The sequence below is a fragment of the Neomonachus schauinslandi genome, chromosome 1 (genome assembly GCF_002201575.2).
Source record: "Neomonachus schauinslandi chromosome 1, ASM220157v2, whole genome shotgun sequence".
Classification (NCBI taxonomy): domain Eukaryota; kingdom Metazoa; phylum Chordata; class Mammalia; order Carnivora; family Phocidae; genus Neomonachus; species Neomonachus schauinslandi.
Window position 1 is genome coordinate 201,877,672 of NC_058403.1, and position 21,308 is coordinate 201,898,979.

General features: G+C 53.8%; 1 protein-coding gene and 1 long non-coding RNA gene across 2 annotated transcripts; both read right to left on the minus strand.

The window, feature by feature from the left end:
- Window positions 1-151: 151 nt before the first annotated feature.
- On the minus strand, window positions 152-3,880 carry B3GNT3 (UDP-GlcNAc:betaGal beta-1,3-N-acetylglucosaminyltransferase 3). Its single transcript, XM_021683199.2, has 2 exons — window positions 3,308-3,880; window positions 152-1,738 (listed from the first exon to the last, which is right to left on the minus strand). Exons 1-2 carry the CDS (start codon window positions 3,878-3,880, stop codon window positions 1,187-1,189), a joined length of 1,125 nt encoding a protein of 374 aa, XP_021538874.1. The 3' UTR covers window positions 152-1,186.
- On the minus strand, window positions 3,829-16,355 carry LOC110574433. The gene is made up of 3 exons (XR_002479965.1): window positions 16,343-16,355; window positions 5,271-5,330; window positions 3,829-3,900 (listed from the first exon to the last, which is right to left on the minus strand). It is a non-coding gene; the product is annotated as an uncharacterized LOC110574433 (long non-coding RNA).
- Window positions 16,356-21,308: the final 4,953 nt, after the last annotated feature.

Sequence of the window (21,308 nt, forward strand, 5' to 3'; positions counted from 1 at the left end):
TTCATCCATGCCATTGTTGTTGGTGCATATTTTCTACTGGAAATCAAACTTTTACTGATTGTAGACCGGTCTGAATTAAAACTTGTAAATCCCGTGTAAAAAAAAAAAAAAAAAAGAACCTCAGGTCTTCACAAAACATTTTATTCCCTGAGTACCCACTTCCCAGTGATCATTCTGCTATCTGAGGTCCCCCTGTCCCCATGTCCCAAGCACTACTCCAATGCCTGTGAAGCCCAGGCTGCAGACATCCACCCAGAGCCAGCAGGGGTGTGTGGGGGGCGGGGAGTCACCATTTTGCTTGGATCTCCCCAATCTGAAAGACATACTGAGGGGGGGGGCAGTCCTGGGTCCCCAGAGCTCAGAGGCACCCAAGGACCTGAATCTCTCCCTTCTCTGGGCACCGGGGTGAGTGTGTGTGCTGACCTTGGGCCCAGTGAAGACCCTCTGACCCCAGCATCATTCCCTGAATTCTTGGGGAGCACAAGTGGTGGGGGGTTGGGCCCTGTCAGGGACTCCAGAAACTCTGAGCTGGCAAAGCCTGAGTCGGACAGCCGCCCCCCTCCTCTGCCCAGTGCTTCCACCATTAGAGTACTTGATACCAGAAGCAGGGAGGGGGCAGTCCCACTCGTGGCTTCTCTGGCCCCTTCCACCGTCTCAGGTGGGCGGAGACCGGGAGAGAGGCTGAGAACAAAACTCCTTTCCCAGGCTGAAAAGTACGGCTCACTTCAGCTGCAAATGGACCCACAAGTTCCCAACTGACCTTGAACCATGGCTGGAACTCACCATTATAGGAGTATGATCAAGGAGGGGCTGGCCACCCTTTAAGGCCCAGCCCGCAATCAAGGTCAGAGCTGGGAAATGGGACCTTGGCTCAAATGGCATTGATGCAGGAGCAGCAACTGCAAGGCCAGCAGAGGGGCCTCTGCAATTAGCTGCCACGGAAAGAGCTGGTCCCTTCAGCTGAGAGTCTAGGGAGGACGAGGGAACGTGGGTTCAGGTACCAGGTGGGTTTGGCAAGTCTAGGAGTTCGCCAGCTAGACTAGGCACTCATCAAACCCTCCCTGGCACTGCCCGATGCCTGACTCGCTTAGAGGAGAATCGAGATTTCCCCTTGTGTGGTGGAAGATGCTGCCCCTTTCCACGGGCGTGGAGATCAGAGCCTAGAGGCTGGGGGCCCTGATCCCACCTAGTAGATCCGTGTCTGCCTGCCGCAGGTGAGGTCGGGCTGGCTCAGCGCATCCCACATGAGCAGCATCTCATACGGCAAGAAGCGGTGCACGAGCAACAGCTCCCGGTAGAGGCAGGGGTCAAAGGAGGACACGTGGGCCGAGGGGGCCCTAATACCCGCTGTGCGGATTCCGCTGTGGGAGGCGGGCTCCAGGCCTTCCCGCTTCAGGCACATGCCCAGGAAGACATCGTCGATAGGGAAGAGGTCCAATGTGGCGGCAGCCCGGCGCAGGGCGGTGGCCGTGAAACGGGACAGTAGGAAGCCACCACCCCCACAGTAGGGCGGGTAATGCTCCTCCTCTGTCACCACCTTTGGCACGTAGTACTTGCTCCAGGGAATCCGGATGGGGCCCACGTTGCGGATCAGCTGCCCCACAAAGAGGTGGTGGTCAGGATCGTGGTCCTGCAGGTAGGAGACCATGTTGTCGGTGTGTGCAAAGACATCATCGTCCCCGTTGAGCACGAAGCTGGTATTGGTGCACCGAGTCTCCTGCCACTGTAGGAAGAGCACCTGCAGGCGAAGTGGACAGGGCACATGAGCTGGAGGGCTGGGGCAATCGGCCTTGGGTCCCTGTGGGCCGCCCCAGCCCGGGGATCCCAGAGGAGGATATATTCCCCGGTCAGGCCAGCCTGGGTTTGAGGCCCCACCGTGAGCCTCGGTTTCCAGCTTTCCAGACAGACCTCACCATCGGACCTGCCCCCCGGGAGTGTTGGGGAATCCGTGGAGATGATGCTCTGTAAAGCACCAAGAAGTGCTTGAAAACTGTCCCATTGACAGTTATTGCTATTCCTTCGGACTCTGCCTGGCCAAGCACTGCTGTTAAATAATTACTTGTGTGGGGCGCCTGGGTGGCTCAGTTGGTTAAGGGACTGCCTTCGGCTCAGGTCATGATCCTGGAGTCCCTGGATCGAGTCCCACATCGGGCTCCCTGCTCGGCAGGGAGTCTGCTTCTCCCTCTGACTCTCCCCCATTCTCTCTCTCTCAAATAAATAAATAAAATCTTAAAAAAAAATAATAATTACTTGTGTGATTGCTACTTAGCCTCTACCTTCCCCCACCCCCAGACTCCAGGCTTCCCCCGGGTGGGGGCTGTGTCTCTCCTCCCCGTGTCATCTCCCCAGCACCCAGTGTGGGTCATCGCTTCACAGGTACCGGATTTCACGTTTGTCAAATGGACATTTACTACGTGCTTCTGTGCTCTGCATGAAGACCATGGCATGCTGAGAGCTTCTGGCCGTCTACCCACCTCGGCTTTAGCTTCCCTCGTAATAACTTTGGCTGCATGCCCCGCACTGTGCTGAGTGCCTGCCCTGCCTTGAATCCCTCGTGCAAGCTTAGGAGGTGGCTGTGGTCCTCAACCTCGTTTGCAGAGGAAGAAATAGAGGCTCTCCAGAAAAAGCACCGGGACCAAGGTCACACGACAGAAAAGTAGAGCCCAGACTTCTCTGTGCCCACAACGCGCGGGACCCTGCACTGGGCCCATCTCCAATGCCTGGGTGGGTCTCTGGAGCCTCCTATTCCTTATCTGTGCACGGGCAGGATTCCCTCCACTTCTTGTGGGTTCTTGCCCATCAAAAAGGTCTTTACTGAGCACCTACCGCACAGACGTGGGCCTCATGGGGAGAGAGAATAAGAACAAATAAACAAGATGTGTCCTGTCCGGGGGGGCCCCTCCACCCCCACCGACCCCCACTGTCACGGGCGCTCCAGGTTGCCTCGGACACATCCTCTCCCAGAATCTGGAATCCGTCCAGCAGCCCTCAGGGGCAGGTGGAGCCAACTACATCCCGTTTCCTTGACGACCATGAAGAAGCGAGCCCGGAGAGGTAAATGATTATCTGAGCCTGAACTCAAACCCGAGTCACCGAGTCACCGGGGCTTGTAACCTCAGGCCCTGCCCCCCTGCCCTTTCTCCCTGCCTCCCCTCAAGAAGACTTGAGATCGCCGCGGGGACAGTGGAGGGAGTGGGGTGGGATGCGTGGGGACTTCTGGTTCCCTGGGCGCCGTCAGAGGAGGTGATGGTGAGTAGGCAGGGAGGATGGGTGGCCCTGATCGGGGGACCCCCTCTTGCCCGCCCACCTGTTTGAGCGTGAGGTTGAAGAAGGAGTCATAGAAGTCCCACTGCAGGATGTCACCGTGCGCCCGCGCCTCCATCGCCAGCAGCCGGTTGACCTTGCGGGCCTCCAGGGGGTCAGAGGCCGTGCCCACCAGGAAGAGGCGGCGCAGCTGGACGCCCTTCACCCGGCGCTCGCGGCCCCAAGTGCGCCGCACCAGCTCCCGGCGCTCGAAATTTCTGGGCGAGGACTTGATGACAAGCAGCAGGAAGACGGGCGGCGCGCACTTGCTCGGTGGCACGTCTTGTAAGAGCCGGAAGTCGCGGCAGTGTTTATACAGCAGGAAGTCGCGCACCTGTTGGGGCTGCTCCACAAAGCTCGGCAGGGCGGCCACCGAGGTGTTGGCCCGGCAGGGGTTGGGCAGTGGGCGGGAGGGCTGGGCCGGCCAGGCCAGAGCCTCGGGGTGGCCCTGGGGCTCCTCCAGGCTCTGGAAGGTGGGTGGTGACACGTGCTGACTGAAGAGGAGGAGGAGGAGGGTGAAGATGCTCAGGGCTACGGCCAGGCCCACCTCGGTCCGCAGGGGCCGGCGACACCTCATCCTGGTCCGCCTGGCGGTTCCTGCCAAGAGTCACAGGAACTGAAGGGACGGGCTGGGCCGAGCACTTTCCCTGAGCTACCTGCGGACCCTGACACCTGGCTGCAGCCCCCCAGGTGCTCAGGTTGGTACAAGATTGAAATGCACCCCCCCTGCCCATCCCCCCGCACCACCCACCTCCTCCAGAACCTCAGCCCCTGTTGGCTCTGACAGTTGCCCGGGCCCTGCTGGCGATTAAGTACTTACAGAGAGGATTGAGGCATGGAGATGCCAAGGTGAGCCTCCCAGACTCCGTGTGCCCAGAATCTGCCCTTTCAACCTGGTCCTCCTCATGTCCCTGCCTCCGACATGGCCCAGGAGCCTCCCCAAGGGAGGCCAAGGGCTGCCTCTTTATCACTGAGAGCTACTGGGATCTTTCCTGCTTCCCTTTCCCCCTGCCCCTCCAGGAAGCTCTGAGCTTCTGGCATTCTGAACCAAACCATCACCCGTTCTTCTTGACTACTTTTAATGGTCCTGTCACCTGAGCATGGCACCTGGCTCCTCACAGATCCCTGAGGCCCAGCATGTTTCAAACAGAGCTATCTTCCTTGCTAAACTCCTATTCTTCCTTTATAACCCATCTTAAATGATGCATCCTCCAGGAAGTTTTCTTTAACGCCTCAGGAATGCTCCTGGTTCTATTTGGCACCTCTAGCTCTGTCCACGCCTCTGGCCCAGTCTTGATCCCGGGGGGTGGGGGGGGCGGTGTCTGTGTTTACTTTGTCTTTCTAAGACTGGGGGCTTCTTGAGGGTCCCTGCATTGCCCAGCATGAGGCAGACACATGGGAGAAGCAGGGAGTGTTTGAACGAATAAAATTTATGAATAAAAGTAAATTCTTTAAGGTTTTCTCTGGCAAACTCATATTCATCCTTCAAAACCCCAGCTCTCATGTCGCCTCCTCCTAGAAGCTTTCCTTCCCCATATCCAGGCAGAGCCCTTGGTCTCCCTTCCAGGTCCCTTTCCCGGGCTTTCCTGGACTCCCTTAATGTCTTTTTGTCTGGAGAGGTAGTGTCTACACTGTTTCTCAGCTCTGCATTTGAAGGTCTATTTTCCAGTGCAGCATGAAGGTACTGGATTAGACCCAAGGCAGGACTTGACCATCCTCAAACACTTATTGACTCACCCAGAGAGATGCAGACTCTAGAGCCCAACTCCTAGGCTTAAATCCCAATTCCATCACTTTCTGGCTGTGTGCCCTCCATACCCTGGGCCTCGATTTCCTCAGCTATAAAGGGGGGCATCTGGGCAGTCTCCAACTCCCAGGATTGTGCAAGCATGAAGGGAGCTGCACATCGCACCGAGTGGGCATTCAACGAGCATTTGTGGAGTGAATATGTGAAGTTCAGGACTTACCTGGGGCCGCCGTGGGATGTCTGTGCTGTTCTGGGGCCTTTCTGTTCTTCCTGCTGGCACCTGGAAAACGTGAGGCAGTTGGTGGGTTCTGAAAGGCTCCCCCCGCCCCAAGCGACCGCACCCAGCTACTGCCTGGAAGCAAGGAAGAGAATGGCTTCCCACTTCCATCCAGAGGCGGGAACAGGGCTTTCCTCCTGGACCCACGAGGCCATTTCCCCAATGCGCCCATTGCTGTCACTGCATACTACCTGGCCAAGCCTCTCCAGCGAGCTGTCTCCCGGAGACAGAGCCTGCAGGTTCCTCTGTGTGACCTTGGAAAAGAAGTTTGACCTCTCTGTGCCGCCACGTAAACCGGGGAGAATTAACCCCACGTAAGAGTGTTGTTGTGGGGACTTTAGCCTCAAACACACTGGGCATGATCCTGCCTCAGGCCTTTTGCACAGGTTCTTCCCTTGGCCTGGAATATTCTTCCCCAGATGTGCACGTGGTTCCCTCCCTCACTTCTTGTCTTTCCTCCAATGGCCCTTTCTCAGGAAGGACTCCTCAGGACACAGTATCTCCCCCATCCCCTGATCCCCAACGCTGTTTTACTTTTTTTTTCTCCCACAGCACTTTTCACCTCCTAAAAGACACGATAGAACTTCTAACATGTCTTGTTTCGCCTTCACCTCCCCCACCAGAACTTGAGCTCCATGCCACCTGTCTTGTTCACCATGTTGTTCCCAGCCCCTAGAACTGTGCTTGGTGCACAGAAGGCCCTAAACGTGCATCGAATGACTGCTGAATGGATGCTGGGTTTCTGCGGACACAGGGATACCCAAATGTCTCCACGCTGGAAGCCACACCCTGGAGGGGGGAACAAACACTAATTAAAACCTCACTGAAATGATACGAGGTGACGAAAGCCACAGGAGGAGATGGGGTCGGGTGGCAGGTTTGGATTTTGAGGTCTGGATGACATTTAAGGTGGATGTGAATGGCACAGAAGAGCCAGTGAGGCTGAGGGCTGGGCGAAAGGTCCCAGGGGAGGGACCACAGGTGCAATGAGCCTGGAGCCTAAGCGGCTTCAGAACCCTGTATGCAGGCGACATGGAACTGTCTTGGTGCCGTGGCATCCCACCCTGGGGCTTCGGCTGCCAGAGGACAGGTCTGGGAGACCCAAAAAGGCAAATAACCTTGGCGTGAAGCTGTGTGCTGATGAATGCGATACAAGAATGCACTGAATCCTAGAAGGACATTTTCCTGAGCCAAAGAGAGGCCTGAGTCCAGGATGGACGGCAGGAAAGTAGTGCTCCCGGGCAAACCTGACAGATCCCTGAGCTTCAAGTTTAGGGAAACAACGCACGAGCTGTAACAGAAAGACCACGTCACCACAAAGGAAATCAGACAAGAAATGCCACTGTGTTCTCCTGGGCCACACCTGTGGCCAGAGACCCACAGATCCTGGAAAACAATGGCACACTTCAGAACCCAACTCCTGGGCAAGAGACACTCTCATGAAGGATCTGTAAAATTTTATTTATTTAAACCATTTTATTTATTTGAGAGAGAGAGCGTGCGCGCGCTTGCGTGCCTGAGCTCCCCCTGCTGAGGCAGAGGGAGAGGGACAAGCAGACTCCCCGCTGCGTGTGGAGTCCTGATCCTGAGATCATGACCTGAGCCGAAGTCAAAGGCTTAACTTACTGAGCCACCCAGGCACCCCAGGACCCATAAAATTTTAGTGAGTGATTCACCCTCCTCCCCATCTGCAGTTGGGAGCCTAAATCATGGATCTTCAAACAGGTGATTCTGTCCCCTAGGAAACACTTGGCAATGTCCTGCGACATTTTTGGCAGTCATGATTCGAGCAGGGTGGATGTATGGTACTGCTAATGGCATTAACTGGGTGGAGGCCAGCGATCCTGCTTAAATTAACACACTGAGGGACACAGGATAGCCCCACCTCAGGATAATCCAGCCCCAAATGTCAACATTGTCAAGCTTGAAATATCCCGGTCTAAACCAACACAGAAATCCGGAATAGAGAACTCAAAATAAGGGAAGATGAGAAGAGGAAAATCAGGATCGAACAAAAGCCCCTGATATGGGTTTGTAAAAATTCACCATGTGAAGTATTTATGAGATTTATTATTTTTATATTACTTCAAAATATTTATTAAACATCTATCATTATTATTTTTAAATATTTTATTTATTTATTTGCCAGAGAGAGAGAGAGGGAGAGAGAGCACACAGCAGGGGAAGCGGCAGGCTCCCCACAGAGCAGGGAGCCCGACGCAGAACTTGATCCCAGGACCCTGAGATCATGACCTGAGCCAAAGGCAGACACCCAACCGACTGAGCCACCCAGGCATCCCTAAACATCTATTAAATAGAAAATTAAACCTAGGTAGCCAAGAACCAGTTCACTGGAAATGTGTTTTATAAGCTCCAAACAAGGGTTTCAGAACAAAGGAAGATACTTCAGCAAATATGAATATTTACAACTCAGCTGAACTTGGGCTTTGGGGTGGGGGAGCACGAGAAGAACTGAAATGACTAAATGGCTCTTACCAGGGTGTCAGGGCCAAACAGAACCTCTTGGGATGCCTTTTATTTTTTTTTAAGATTTTATTTATTTATTCATGAGAGACACAGAGAGAGAGAGGCAGAGGGAGAAGCAGGCTCCCCGCTGAGCAGGGAGCCCAATGCGGGACTCGATCCCAGGACCCTGGGATCATGACCTGAGCCGAAGGCAGATGCTTAACCATCTGAGCCACCCAGGCGCCCACCATTTGGTTTTAATTAGTTCCATTAATGGCCGTTCTTTTTCTTGCATTTTTCTTTCTTGTTTATTTATAAGAACTTTTTGTATATGGAACACTTGTCCTTTGTTGGCTACCAGCATTCCCAACTTTTTCTCGCCAGGTCTCAGGTTTCTCTAAATGGAGGGATTCTGGGGCGCCTGGGTGGCTCAGTTGGTTAAGCGTCTGCCTTCAGCTCAGGTCATGATCCCAGGGTCCTCGGATAGAGCCCCGCGTTGGACTTCCTGCTCAGCAAGGAGTCTGCTTTTCCCTCTCCCTCTGTGTTCTCTCTGTCTCTAACAAATAAATAAATCTAAAAAAAAAAAAAAAATTTAAATGGGAGGATTTTGCTACTCTACCCTCCCAGCCCTTTGAGGTTCCTGATGAGGGTCTGAGAGCTCAAGTCAGGGGCAGGGAAGGAAGATTCACTTCTCCTCCTCCCTATACTAGACCTCTATTGATGCATCCAAGATCCCCTTCCCTTTACTATCCACCAAGGCCCTTCCTAACTCATAGCCCCTTAAACCCTCAAGCAGGTAATGTTGCTATTCCCATAACATCTCACACTGGACAGGCATAAGAAAGAACTTCTGGGAGGGCACTGGGTGGCTCAGTCGGTTGGGTGTCTGATTTCGGCTCAGCTCATAATCTCAGGGTCCTGGGATGGAGTTACACGTCGGGCTGCATGCTCAGCAGGGAGCCTACTTCTCCCTCTACCTGCTGCTCCCCCTGCCTGTGTACTTGCACTCTCTCTGGCAAATAAATAAGTAAAGTCTTTTTAAAAATTAAATTAAAAAAAAAAAGAAAGAAAGAATTTCTGAGCTTCCCCGTTGGCAAGAGGCTGAGAGTGCTGAGGATTTATTGGTCTAGTAAACCTTGCTGGGTGCCTCTGTGGGCTGCACCCCAGGCCCCAGGTAGTCACCGATCTGTCCTTCTGGTTTTTACTACCTGAAGGGGCGGGGTCTTGGTGGCTCAGCTCCACCAAGGAGGGGAAGCTTCTAGGTATTACTTCCTCCAAGCAACTGAGCAACAGCGAGTGACTCTGGGGCCTTTGCTGGGTGGGCTATGTGGTTGATGAGAAGCTCCTCACAGGCCTGGGTCCGATTCCCTGACCCCTAGCCAAGATTCTGCTGTCCACCCTCCCCAGTTCTCACCGGACGGAACGGCTGGATTTGCGGAAGCTCAAACAGCTGCTCACTCGGTGGGGTCTGTGGGTTTTGAATAACTCTGGGGGAACCACCACCCCAGAGGGGAGCTCAGAGTTATTCCAGGGTGGCCCAGTGGGTGCCTCACATCACCACAGAAACGACCTGCCTTGTCTCCCGGTCCTTCAGTCCTGAGAAGGGTCTCAGCAGCTCTTCTCCCAAAAAATACATATGAAAACTACTCATTCATTCATTCATTCATTCAACAAATAGGCCTGGGGAACCTGAGAAGCCTCGACCCTGGGCCTGGCCCCCCAGAAGCTCCCAATCTGGGGGAGACCAATCCAGACACCTGTGGGATCAGGGCTGGGCCAGAAGAAGGGACCAGGACACTGAAGCTGAGGCTTTGAGGGATGCAGAGGAGCTCACCAGGGTGGCGGTGGGGGGAGTCCAGGTAGAGGAAAGAGCAAATGCAAAGGCATAGAGGGAAAGTAAATAAGGCCTATTCAAGGGATCATCTGTAGTGTATTTTGCTGAAAAGCAGAATTTGGAGATGGGGTGATTTTTGAGGCTAGGGAGTGGCCAAGTAAAGACCTTGAACTCCAGACTGAGAAAGGCTTAGCTTGACCTTGGCTCATCATACTGGCTCTTTCAGTGCCCCCAGAATCCCTGCTTACAGATGGGGATACTGAGACTCAGCCTAAAGCAGATTGGAACCCAGGACCCCGATGGGTGGGATCCATTGGTCTATCTTATCCTTCCAGTGATGTGGAGTTTCTGGGGGATTCCCCATCCACAACTCAGAGCCTTCCAGAATCTGTCACAAGGAACCACGCACTTAAACATCTGACAAAGGACAGAGAACCGGGGCCCAGGTCAGCCAACATTCTGCTGCTGGGCTACCCTGGGAGCAGACTGGTGAGTGAATCTACTAACAGGCATGACGAAATCATCCCCTCCCTGATGACGTTAATGCGAGAAGAGGTGATTAGTTTAGTAGGAACATGATAAACACTGTTGGAAAGGAAGTGCTCAGGGGTGGTGGGGGATACCTGACCAGCCTGGGGACATCCTGAAGGATGATGAGGAATCACCTGGTCAGAGCGCTGGGGGAAGGACATTCTAGGCAGAGGGCACAGCAAGTTCAAAGGCCCAGAAGAGCACAGTTGTAAAGGGCCAGACCACAAATGTAAGGCGCTGAAGGCAGAGAGAGAGGGCCAGTGTGGCTGGAGCAGGGGGACAGGAGGGAGATGATGTGGGTTGCCAGACCATGCCAGGGGATTGGGTGGGGAGGACATGGGGCAAGCCATGAAGAACCTCTTATTTTGCCATATGAGGAGGAATGGGAGCCATGGAAGGTGCGTAAACAGGGGAGGGAGAAGATCGATTTATGCTTTTAAGAAGCCCCCTGTGGCCACCGAGGGGATAAGGACAATCAGGGCAAGAGTAGAGGCTGGGGCAGTAACCAGGCAGAAGAATTTGGGGGCCTGGACAGGAGCTGGTCAGCGAGGTGCAGGGAAATGGGCGGGTTCAGGAAATATAATGAAGGGAGTCATCGATGTTTATAAAGCCTGGGCGGGGGATGGAGAAGGAAGGACCAGGAGGAACAGATCAAGAAGGCTGTGAGCCTTTCACATGGGGTGTCATGGGGCAGTTGTTGACCCAGGTGTGGTGTCCAGGCAAGAGCTGTGGGGACACAATGGCAAGGGAACCCGGAAGGCCCAACAGGTGTTTGATGGATGAGCACATCCTTATATTGCTTGCACGTGGCAGGGTCTCCTCCATGTTTCTCCGTCCAGATCAGACATAGTGGCTATGGACAGAGGCACAGCTCAGTGACATCCGGGCTGACTTTCAGGGACCCTCACTACCAGACCAGTTGATCCTGTTCCCGGCTGTTTGCTCTCCATACACTGGTGCAATTTCGCCATCACCTAGAGCCTGCTTCCTCTAACATACACATAAAAGCCATTTGTTTCATTACATTCAAGACCCAAGAGCCCCTCCCCATAGGCTGTGGCTGCCAGGTGTGGGACCTCTCAGCCCCTGCTTCCCCACCCCCAATGACCTCTGCCCCAGCTGCTCTGCTCCAGCCACCACAGCCTTTTCAGCTTCTTTCAGCCCTGCCACAGGGCCTTTGCACCTGCCGGACTCCTGCTCTTCCCCCTGGTTCTCTCCACTTGGGACTCCTGCTCTTCCCCCTGATTCTCTTTGATCTTTAGGCTCAGCCCAATGTTGCCTTTTTATTTTTATTTTTTCAAGATTTATTTATTTATTTGAGGGAGAGAGAGCATGTGCACACACATGTGTGAGCATGTGGCGGGGGGGCAGGAGCAGAGGGAGAGAGAATCTCAAGCAGACTCCCCCCCCCGAGCACGGAGCCCACGCGGGGCTCAATCGCACGGGCAGAGCTGAAACCAAGAGTCAGCAGCTCAACAGACTGTGCGCCCCAGGCGCCTCCCAACGTTGCCTTTTTAGAAGGGCCTCAACCTCCCAGCTAAAACACCCTGCCCTGGCTCTGATTTTCTCTGCAGCTCTCATCACCCACCACTGCACGCAGGAAATCCACTCACTTCTCTCCTGTTTATCTCCCCCACCAGCCTGGAGCCCCGGAGGTGGGCCAGGGACCTTGTCCCCAACAGCTGTGTCCCCGTGTGCCACTTGCTGGTGCTTGTTGAACACGAAAACATACTAATGATGACCCACATATCAGCGATTTCCTCGTACATTTCGGCCCAAACCCACTGCCAATGACAGCTGCCGCGACCCGTCTGGGGCCCCGCAGGCCTTGGAAGATGCTGGCCATTCAGTCATGGTGAATTAGCAAGTGCCTGTGGCAGCTGAGACAGGACCAAGAGGTACTAATGCCCTGGGGCGCCCGGATAGCTCAGTTGGGTAAGCGGCTGCCTTCGGCTCAAGTCATGATCCCGAGGTCCTGGGATCAGGCCCCACATCCGGCTCCTTGCTCAGCGGAGAGCCTGCTTCTCCCTCTCCCTCTGCCTGCCGCTCTGCCTACTTGTGTTCTCTCACTCTCTCTCTCTCTCTCTTTGTGTCAAATAAATAAATAAAATCTTAAAAAAAAATTAAAAAAAAAAAAAGAGGTACTAATGCCCTAAAGAGCCAAATATCCACAGCACTGAAATACTCCCGATGCACTGAATGAGCAAGAAGCCTAATGTCAGTAAATACTGTTAATGGCCTGCTAAATATGCAGGACGCACCCAGCAGTTATATCAAATAGTTGTACAGCAACAACGAGGAGCTGCGAGGCACATTCGTGATGCATGAATATTATCACAATGAAGGGGAACAAGCCACTAAACCACCCCGAGACACCAACATACTGTCACTGACTATCCACCATTCGTTGCAAATACACAGCACTAAATATTAAGGATTCACTGAATTTTCTTTTTTTTTAAGATTTTTATTTATTTATTTGAGAGAGAGAGAGAGAGAGAGCAGAGCGAGAGAACGCGCAAGGGCGGGGGAAGGGGCAGAGGGAGAGGGAGAAGCAGGCTCCCCGCCAAGTAGGGAACCTGACGCGGGGCTCGATCCCAGGACCCTGGGATCACGACCTGAGCCGAAGGCAGATGCTTCACCGACTGAGCCAGCCAGGCTCCCCGGATTCACTGAACATTAATGAGGCACTAGAGGTACAGAAGGGGCCAAGCACTCAACAGAAGTAACTCAGGACCCCCATTAGGGACAGAATTCTGGCCCTACATCCTGTGCCTACGTGCCCCCCCCGCCACCCCGCATTGACAACCAAGGCCTGGCAAGTCCCCAGGCAAATGTGGCTCCAGGTACCTCTGTCCTCCTCACCCTGTTCTTGTCACCATTCCTCAGGAGTCCAGGGAGGCAGAGAGGCTGAGACACATGGGGGTGTGGGAACGCGGGGCAGTCCAGGTGGCGAGGCCCCACCTGCTCACACCCTCAGGGCCCGGATGTGCCCCCACCCGCTCTGTGCTACCATAAGCCCATAGCGGGCCTGCCCGACACGGACTTGGAGGCTCCCATCAAGTCAAGGTGATTCCCCACAGGACGCTCCCACTTTCCAGATGAGGAAGCGAGGCTCAGAGAAGGTGAGTCCTGAGTCACTCTCCTGGCCTGTTAGACACGGGCCCACCCGTGCCCCTCCCTACCCCACTTCCAGCTCCAGTGACCCACATGCCTGGGGACCCCAACGGGCCCAGTCACTGGGTCTCGGTTTCGGAATAGGGAAAACGAGGGCTCACATCCCCTTGCCCGGCAGCTGGGAAGACTGAGAGCTGATGCCCTTGAAGCTGCTGCGGTGGCTCCTGGGAGGTGCCCCGACCTGCCTACTGACCAAGAGTGGGCCTGGGGCAAGGTGGGCCCCCCTCTGGCCTGCAGCATCCTCATCTGCAAAGCTGGATGGGGTCAGTGGCCAGCTCCTGATTCACTTGCCCAGGTGCTGAACATCAGCATCACTGCGGTCTTCGTGGCTCTGTACTTCCCAACAGCCCTCAGCTGGGATTTCAAAAAGGGGTATGCATGGAACATTCTGGGACCTCCAAAAGGCAAGGTGAGGGCTGGGGGTGACAGGAGAAGCCCATTTGTGTGCATGACGACCTGAGTCCCGCCCGAGAAAGGCCATAGGACCAAACACCGGCCTTTTCTCCAAAGCACATATTGATGAAGAGCCCACAGTGACAATATTAACACATCAGTGTCAGCGACCACTGTCACGTGCGTGCATGGTCGCAACTGCTCTGAGCCAGCACTGAGCACCCAGACCCTTGTGTGTGCCCTGGTCTAGGTTCTAGCACGCAGCCTAGAACGTCTGCAAGAAAGGCCTGTGCTCCCAGGGCTGATGTACTAACGCGGGGGTGGGGGGGGACAGAGAGGCAGTGAACACGACAGTTTTGGGAAGAAGAGCAAGTTCCAGGACAGAAGAGACTCCAGGGTGGGAGTCGGGGGTGCTTGCAGGAGACGGTGTGAATCCCTGGCCTGAGGATGAGCCCTGTGATTCACTGAGCCTTCGGGGGTTTGTTGGGGGAGGGGGGATAGGGGCTGGTTTCCAGTTAGAGGTGGGAGATTTGAGTGCAGAAAGGGGGATTCCCCCCTACCACAGGTCACACAGCCAACCGAGGCTGAGAGTGCTTGCTAGGATTTGAACCCCAACCTGCTGGACCCAAGGGTGACCCCTCACCAGTTTGTACCAGCTGCCAGTAATGATGGGCTGGTCTCTTTGGGCATGTATCATAAGTTCCTTTTGTAAATGGAAGGAAAAAAAAAAAACAGGAAAAAGCCCAGTCAAGATAATTCCTCCGGTTCACTCTGGCCAGACCCTGCATGTGAGCAAGCTGATTTTATGCAAACATAGGCCCTGGACACCCGGGGTGTGGAAGAAGGTGGGGTGGGGGTAAGGATGGGAGTGATATATGCCCTTTGGACCTCTGACTTCTTTCTCTGTTTCTAGTTCCCAGGGCTCATCAAGTTTGACTCATTTGGAGGCGCTGCCCTCGGGGAGCCCACCTCGTCAGAAACTGCTCAGGGTACCTGGGATGGGTCTGGCTGGGGATCTGTGGCTGGACGAAGGCCCCTAACTGAACGCTAGGCCCGACCCTACCTGAGCCTCAAAAGGGCCTCTCTGGACTCATTTCCTAGCTGGAGGAACTGAGGTCTCCTGGGCCCTGCCTCTGGGGAGCGCCTGAAAGACCCCCACACCTTCATGCTGCTCAGAGCCCTCTTCCAGGCCTTGTCCTGGAGCCCTGCAGCCTTCATGGCATTATTTCTCTCATGCAGAGATAAATACCACGAATGAGAACACAATGAGCTGCATAATCAGGACTGAAGTTAACACAGCAGTCCTGTGTGTGGCCTTTCGGCCATCTGCTCCCCTACCCACCACACCTGTGCCAGAAGGTAGGGCTTTGTTAGCCTCGTTTCTATGGATAGGGAAACTGAGGCACAGAGAGCTCATCCAAGGAACTTATTCAAGGGAGGTTAAGTGGGAGCCCAATCCCTGCCTTTAACCACCACCTGGGGGGGGGGGCTTCCTTTCGTTTGCTATGTTGGTAGTGAGCTCCCCATCATGAGGAGGAAGCAATCAAGCCAGGCCAGACTCTCAGCAGGAGGGACCACAGTGGGTCTGCTCCCTAACTCACGGGGGTGGGGACAAGTCGCTGCCCCACTCTGGGCCTCAGAGACAGTGGCAGGAAGATAAGCCACCCAGTGACACCTTCACAAGGGCTGACCCAGCCCAGCCCCAGGGTTCCTGGGTCAAAGAAGCCTGTCTGAATTCCTTGAGCTCCTTGCTCACGCTCAAGGCCTCTTCTTGGTTCCCCCACGCCCAGTACCTAGCAGGAATCGCCACACCCTAGGTGGAAGGGGTGGACGTCAGGGCTGGACAGGGATGAACAAATATAATCTGGTCACCTAGGTCAAGTGGGAGGCCCAGCTGCCTGACGCAAGGTCCACACCTCTAACCCCGCCCCCCCCAAAAGCTTCCACTGGCTGAACATCTCAGGCATCCTCATGGAAGCTGGGTCACTGTCCTAGTCAGGGAGGGGAAACTGAGGTGTGTTCAAAAACCAGGAGCACCCTGCCCAAGCCACACAGCCCGGCATCAGGTGAGCAGGGAGAGAACTGAACCCCAGAGGAAGCCAAGAGCTGCGGTCCCCAGGCAGGAACGTTGGCCCAGCTCCCGGCAAGGCTGGGGGTCAGCAGTTGGGGAGACCCGGGTGCTGCTCCTGACAGATTCTCCCAATCAGGGCGCTAACCATCTCCACACCAGCAGTAATAGTAACGGCCAGAGCGCAGAGAGCGCCCTCCACTTCTCCATCCCGATTCCGCCCTAGCCTGCGAGGTGGGCATAGTGGGGTGGGGACAGGGGTCCAGGCACGCCTCGCTGTGTCCATCGCTGCGACGGGGCAGTGCCGGGAGCGACTTCCTTCCCCGGCCGGGCTCGAGCCGGCCTTGGCAACGCTGGCGACTGCTATTACCGATGGCTGAGGCCAACGGGGTTATTGAGACCCGGCGCTCCAGGATCTCCCAGCATCTTGAGGGTAAATGCGGTGGAGACCCGGCTCCAGGGACCTGCCGGGGCTTCCCTAGAGCCCCGATCCTCCCCTCCCCACCACGGGGATCCGCCAGATCCTCAGGGGCCCTCAACACTCACCCCAGACGACGGGCCAGCCTCCGACCTCTCAGCTCCTCTGGGCTGCGAGCAGGGGGAAAGAGTTTCACCTGCGTGAGCCCCCGCCCACCCCCACCCAGGTCAGGCTCCTTCCCGCCTCCTCCCGGCCTCACCTCCCTCCAGATCCCCCTCTCCCAGCCCCGCCGAGCTTCTTAGTGGCCCAGTCGAAGTTCACCCCGCCCACCCCGCCCGTCTTCCCTTCTCGACCCCGCCCCCTTCCCCTCTGCGGGCCAGCTCCCACCGCAACTTTCTTTTTCTACCTCGCCGGCGCCTCGTGGGGCTCTCCACCCCACCTGGGGCCCGCCCAGAGGCCGGGGCGTGAGCTCCCCGCGGCTGGAGATGTGCGAGCAGCGCCTTCCCAGCCCCTGGAGCGGGTCCCTTTGCAGCGTTTGATGAAGAAATGATTGAAAGGGGGACAGGGAGGCAGGTTGAATCCAGGGGCTCTTCAGATCTCTGCAAGGGGTTCAAAGATTCCAGAACCCGAAAACCTGTCCTGAGCCCACAGGCCTCAGGATGGGAAAGGTTCTGGAAGTTGGAAGTCAGATTTGAAGCTTTGGGGGGTTGGGTTATTGAAGATTCAGATCCTGCCCCGTGTTGCCTCTGCGTCTCTATAGAGATCTCTAGCCTAGACGTGTTGGGGTCGGGAGCTCTGGGGTGGGGGAGATCCAGGTCCATAGGTGTGAGCCAGGTGACGGTTCTAGTTACCCCCCGCCTCCTCCCCCATCCTTACTTCCTCTAGAGGCAAAAGGGGCGGGTCCTGGGTGTGCCTCAGTTTCTTCCTGTGTAAAATGGAGGACCTAAGCCCTGGCTCCTCCAGTTGGGAGAGGTCAGGGGAGCAGGGTCAACACAGAGCAAGTGCACGATCTACACTCTGCCGGTATGAACGGCGATTACATCAAATGTCACTGCGCCAGATGTGGGCATTTCAGGCCCAGATGGCGCAAGCGCACACACTTTCTTGCCACAAAATAACGCTCAACTTTGGAGCCTCTTGAAACCAATTAAATAAATAAATAAATCTTTAAAAAAAAAAAGAAGAAGAAGAGAATCAGAATGGGCCCAGGGGGCAGGAGGCAGTGCAGAAGGAAGGAGGATGCTGGCACCAGAAGTGAGCACTGAGCATCAGGTGCTGCTGTGCGTTTAGAGACAAAGAGGCCTCCGAAGCCATTTTAACTCCTTTCAATTGCTTGTTTGCCTCAGTTAGTTGCGAAATCGTATTTTGAGGGCTCCTGGGTGGCTCAGTTGGTTGAGTGTCTGCCTTGGGCTCAAGTCATCATCTGGGGGTCCTGGGATAGGGGAGTCCCGGGATGGGGGGGTCCCTGCTCATGAGGGAGTCTGCTTCTCCCTCTGCCCCTCCCCCCATCGTGTGCTCCCTTTCTCTCTCTCTCAAATAAAATCTTATTTTATTTTATTTTATTTATTTATTTGACAGAGAGAGACATAGTGAGAGAGGGAACACAAGCAGGGGGAGTGGGAGAGGGAGAAGCAGGCTTCCCGCGGAGCAGGGAGCCAGATGCAGGGCTCGATCCCAGGACCCTGGGATCATGACCTGAGCCGAAGGCAGACGCTTAACGACTGAGCCACCCAGGCACCCCTCAAATAAAATCTTTAAAAAAAAATAAATAGTAGTTGGCAAAAAGGCAACTTTTAGATTCCCGATAACATTTGAAAGCTTCAAAATACCAATTAAATGAGGCATTCCATCCAGTTTTGCCGATTTTATTTTATTTTTAAAAGATTTTTTTTATGTATTTGACAGAGATTGAGAGCACAAGCAGGGGGAGCGGCCGGTAGAGGGAAAGGGAGAAGCAGGCTTCCCGCGGAGCGGGGAGCCCGATGTGGGGCTCAATCCCAGGACCCCAGGATCATGACCTGAGCTGAAGGCAGACGCCCAACGACTGAGCCACCCAGGTGCCCCGATTATCTTCTATCCCCATTCGAATTCTCTCCTCATTTTCCTCCAAACCTCTCCCTGCTCCCTTCTCTCCTGAACCCCTTAAAACCTGCCCTTTTAAAGTTAGTATTTTAAGGAACCAGAGAAACCCCAAATTTCTTACAGTTCCCTGGACTAAGGCTGAATTGTGAGCCAGTCAGTTTCCTAAGGCGACTGAGGACCCCCATAGGTCTGCTGAAGAATTTAGCCAGGTTATTCAAATTTACCAAGCTGGCTTCTAAGATTTAAACCAATTAGGCCACCTGCTTGTTGGTGAGGGCCAGGCCAAACACCGGGTAAACTAGCTGGCTGGGGACAACTGGAAAGGGATTTAGAGAAACAGACCCCTCACTTTTGGCAAGATGCTAGAACACTCGCTGGAAATCTCCACTGAGCAATTCTGGTAGCTTTTGGAACAAAGTTCAGGCTTGCACACAAAAGCCTGGTGAACTGGTTCATGACCATTAGAATCAATTTCAAATTGTCTTTAATGAAAATTCTGGGGGCACCTGGGTGGCTCAGTGGGTTAAGTGTCTGCCTTGGACTCAGGTCATGATCTCTGGGTTCTGGGGCCCAAATCTGTCTTCCTGGCTCGGTGGGGAGTCTGCTTCTCCCTCTCCTCTGCCCCCCACCCTCCCCAGGCTCATGCTCATACTCTCTCTCACTTTCTCAAATAAATAAATAAATAAAATCTTTATTAAAAAATGAAAATTCTGGTCTTCCTTTAGATGTTAAATCCACCTGGGTAGCATTTAACTCTTTGTTTATTAATGGGCTGAACCAGGAACTCTCTCCTTTTAGTTAAAAAGACCAGGACAGAATGGGAAACTCTCTCTACTCCGGATTTAGTTAATTTGGCAAGCCAGTTCGCTCACATCCTAGATCAGTCACCTAGAGGAAAGTCCATTAATTCTCAATTTTCAACTCCAGCAAAGGAAGGCCCCCCAACCCCAACTCCCCTATTTTCTATTATTGCCAACATTAGAAAAAGGATTGTTACCAGGGTAAGTGCTCCAGGTGCCTTCAGCCTCCAGCCAGCCTTTCTGATGCCCTTCTAATTCCCAGTGGCGGGGTTCTTCCCCTCTTAATTGGCTCAGAGAAACCCCTCTCCAGTTTGAGAGTGCATCTCTCTGGGTCCTTATTGACACCAAGGTTACAGCCTCCGAACTCACCCCCACTGGTATCCAGCAACCCCCGCCTCGGAGGACTAAAGCAGTTCCAATAGCGGGGAGGGGAGAGGCTCTAACAGACCTCAATGGGTTCCCGGCTCTAAATATAGTTCCTCCGTCTACTCCCTTTGAGAGACACGCACCCTTTTTCCCCTACTTCCTCCGCCCCTATTCATTTATTGGGCCAAGATTCCTTGGAAAAATGTCACCCTGGAATTTCTTTCTTCCGAAAGGGGGGAATTCATTCTAGCATTTGACAGTAGTAATCAAAATAGCCAACCAGGTGAACTAAATGATCCTTTGACTTTTTTTTAAAGATTTTATTTATTTATTTGACAGAGAGACGGCGAGAGAGGGAACACAAGCAGGGGGAGTGGGAGAGGGAGAAGCAGGCTTCTGGCTGAGCAGGGAGCCCTGACGTGGGGCTCCATCCCAGGACCCCCGGATCATGACCTGAGCTGACCTGAGCAGACACTTAACGACTGAACCACCCAGGTGCCCTGACATCTTTTTTTTTTTTAGATTTATTTATTTATTTTAGGGGGGAAGGGGCAGAGGGAGAGGGAGAGAGAATCTCAAGTAGACTCCTGCTGTGCACGGAGCCCCTTGCGGGGCTTGATCTCAAGATCCTGAAATCATGACCTGAGCTGAAATCAAGAGTCAGATGCTTAACCGACCGAACCACCCAAGTGCCCCAAAGCAACCTTATCTTGACAATAGTCAGACCTCCAAGGTCCTGTAGACCCCGCTTTCAGCATACAGAAATTCCTTAGAAACTTATGTTATCTCTACCACCCCCCCACCCCCCCGCGTCCACAGACTTAAAAGTATAGAATCCGTCACTCACAATCCCAGTGCAGCTCTTTCTGCCCACAGGTCTTGTCCTCGTGCTTTAATAAAAACACCTTTTTGTGGACCGCTTGGGTGGCTCAGTCCGTTAAGCGTCTGCCTTCGGCTCGGGTCATAATCCCAGGGTCCTGGGATCGAGCCCCGAATCTCGGGCTACCTGCTCAGCTGGAGCCTACTTCTCCCTCTCCCACTCTCCCGCTTCTGCTCTGTCTCTCTCTCTCTCTGTCAAATAAATAAATAAAATCTTAAAAACAAAACAAAAGCACCTTTTCTGCACCAAAAATGATGTAGGAAGGATGTTAGGGTTCGAGGCCGACAGTCAAGAAAGAATTCTTGAGTCGTCTTTGGTGCAAAAAGGTGATTTGATTAAAGCACTGGGGATGGGACCCGTGGGCCCCAGGGTGGTGAGGGGAGGCTGATTATATACTATAGGGTTGGGGGAGGTAAGGAAAAAGGGAGGTTTTGAGAAAGAACTTTCATATATTAAAGAAGACTCACAGGATACCAGAGTCCCTGCTATTGTCAAGTTAAGGTTGTTTACCCCTCTAGTAAGGCATTAACAGTAAGATAGTTGGGAGCTTCCTGGAGGTCACATTCCTCCTATCACATGTCCTTATCAATGGCGGCAGGTTTAAAAGAAATTTAATTTTATTTACATTTATTAACATTATTTACATTTCCTTCTGCCTCAGCCTCCCTCAATTTTGTGGAGGGGAGGGTGATGTTAGGGCTTCAGGAAACCGAGTTAGGTTTGGAAGTTAGGCTATTGATAAGAAAGCTTCTTCCTTGTAAATCACTAGGACATTTGTAAACTGAGGGAGACTTAGGTCTTGCAGGATTGTGATCTCTACTTGCCTTCTGTTCCCTCATCAAAAACATCTCAAGAACTCTTTCTTGTCCTTTTGCCCTGGGACCCAAACTTCAAATCACATCATGATCCCTCAGCACACCGTGGCTCTCCATCCCCCATTCTCAACATCCTTTCACACCGAAAGCC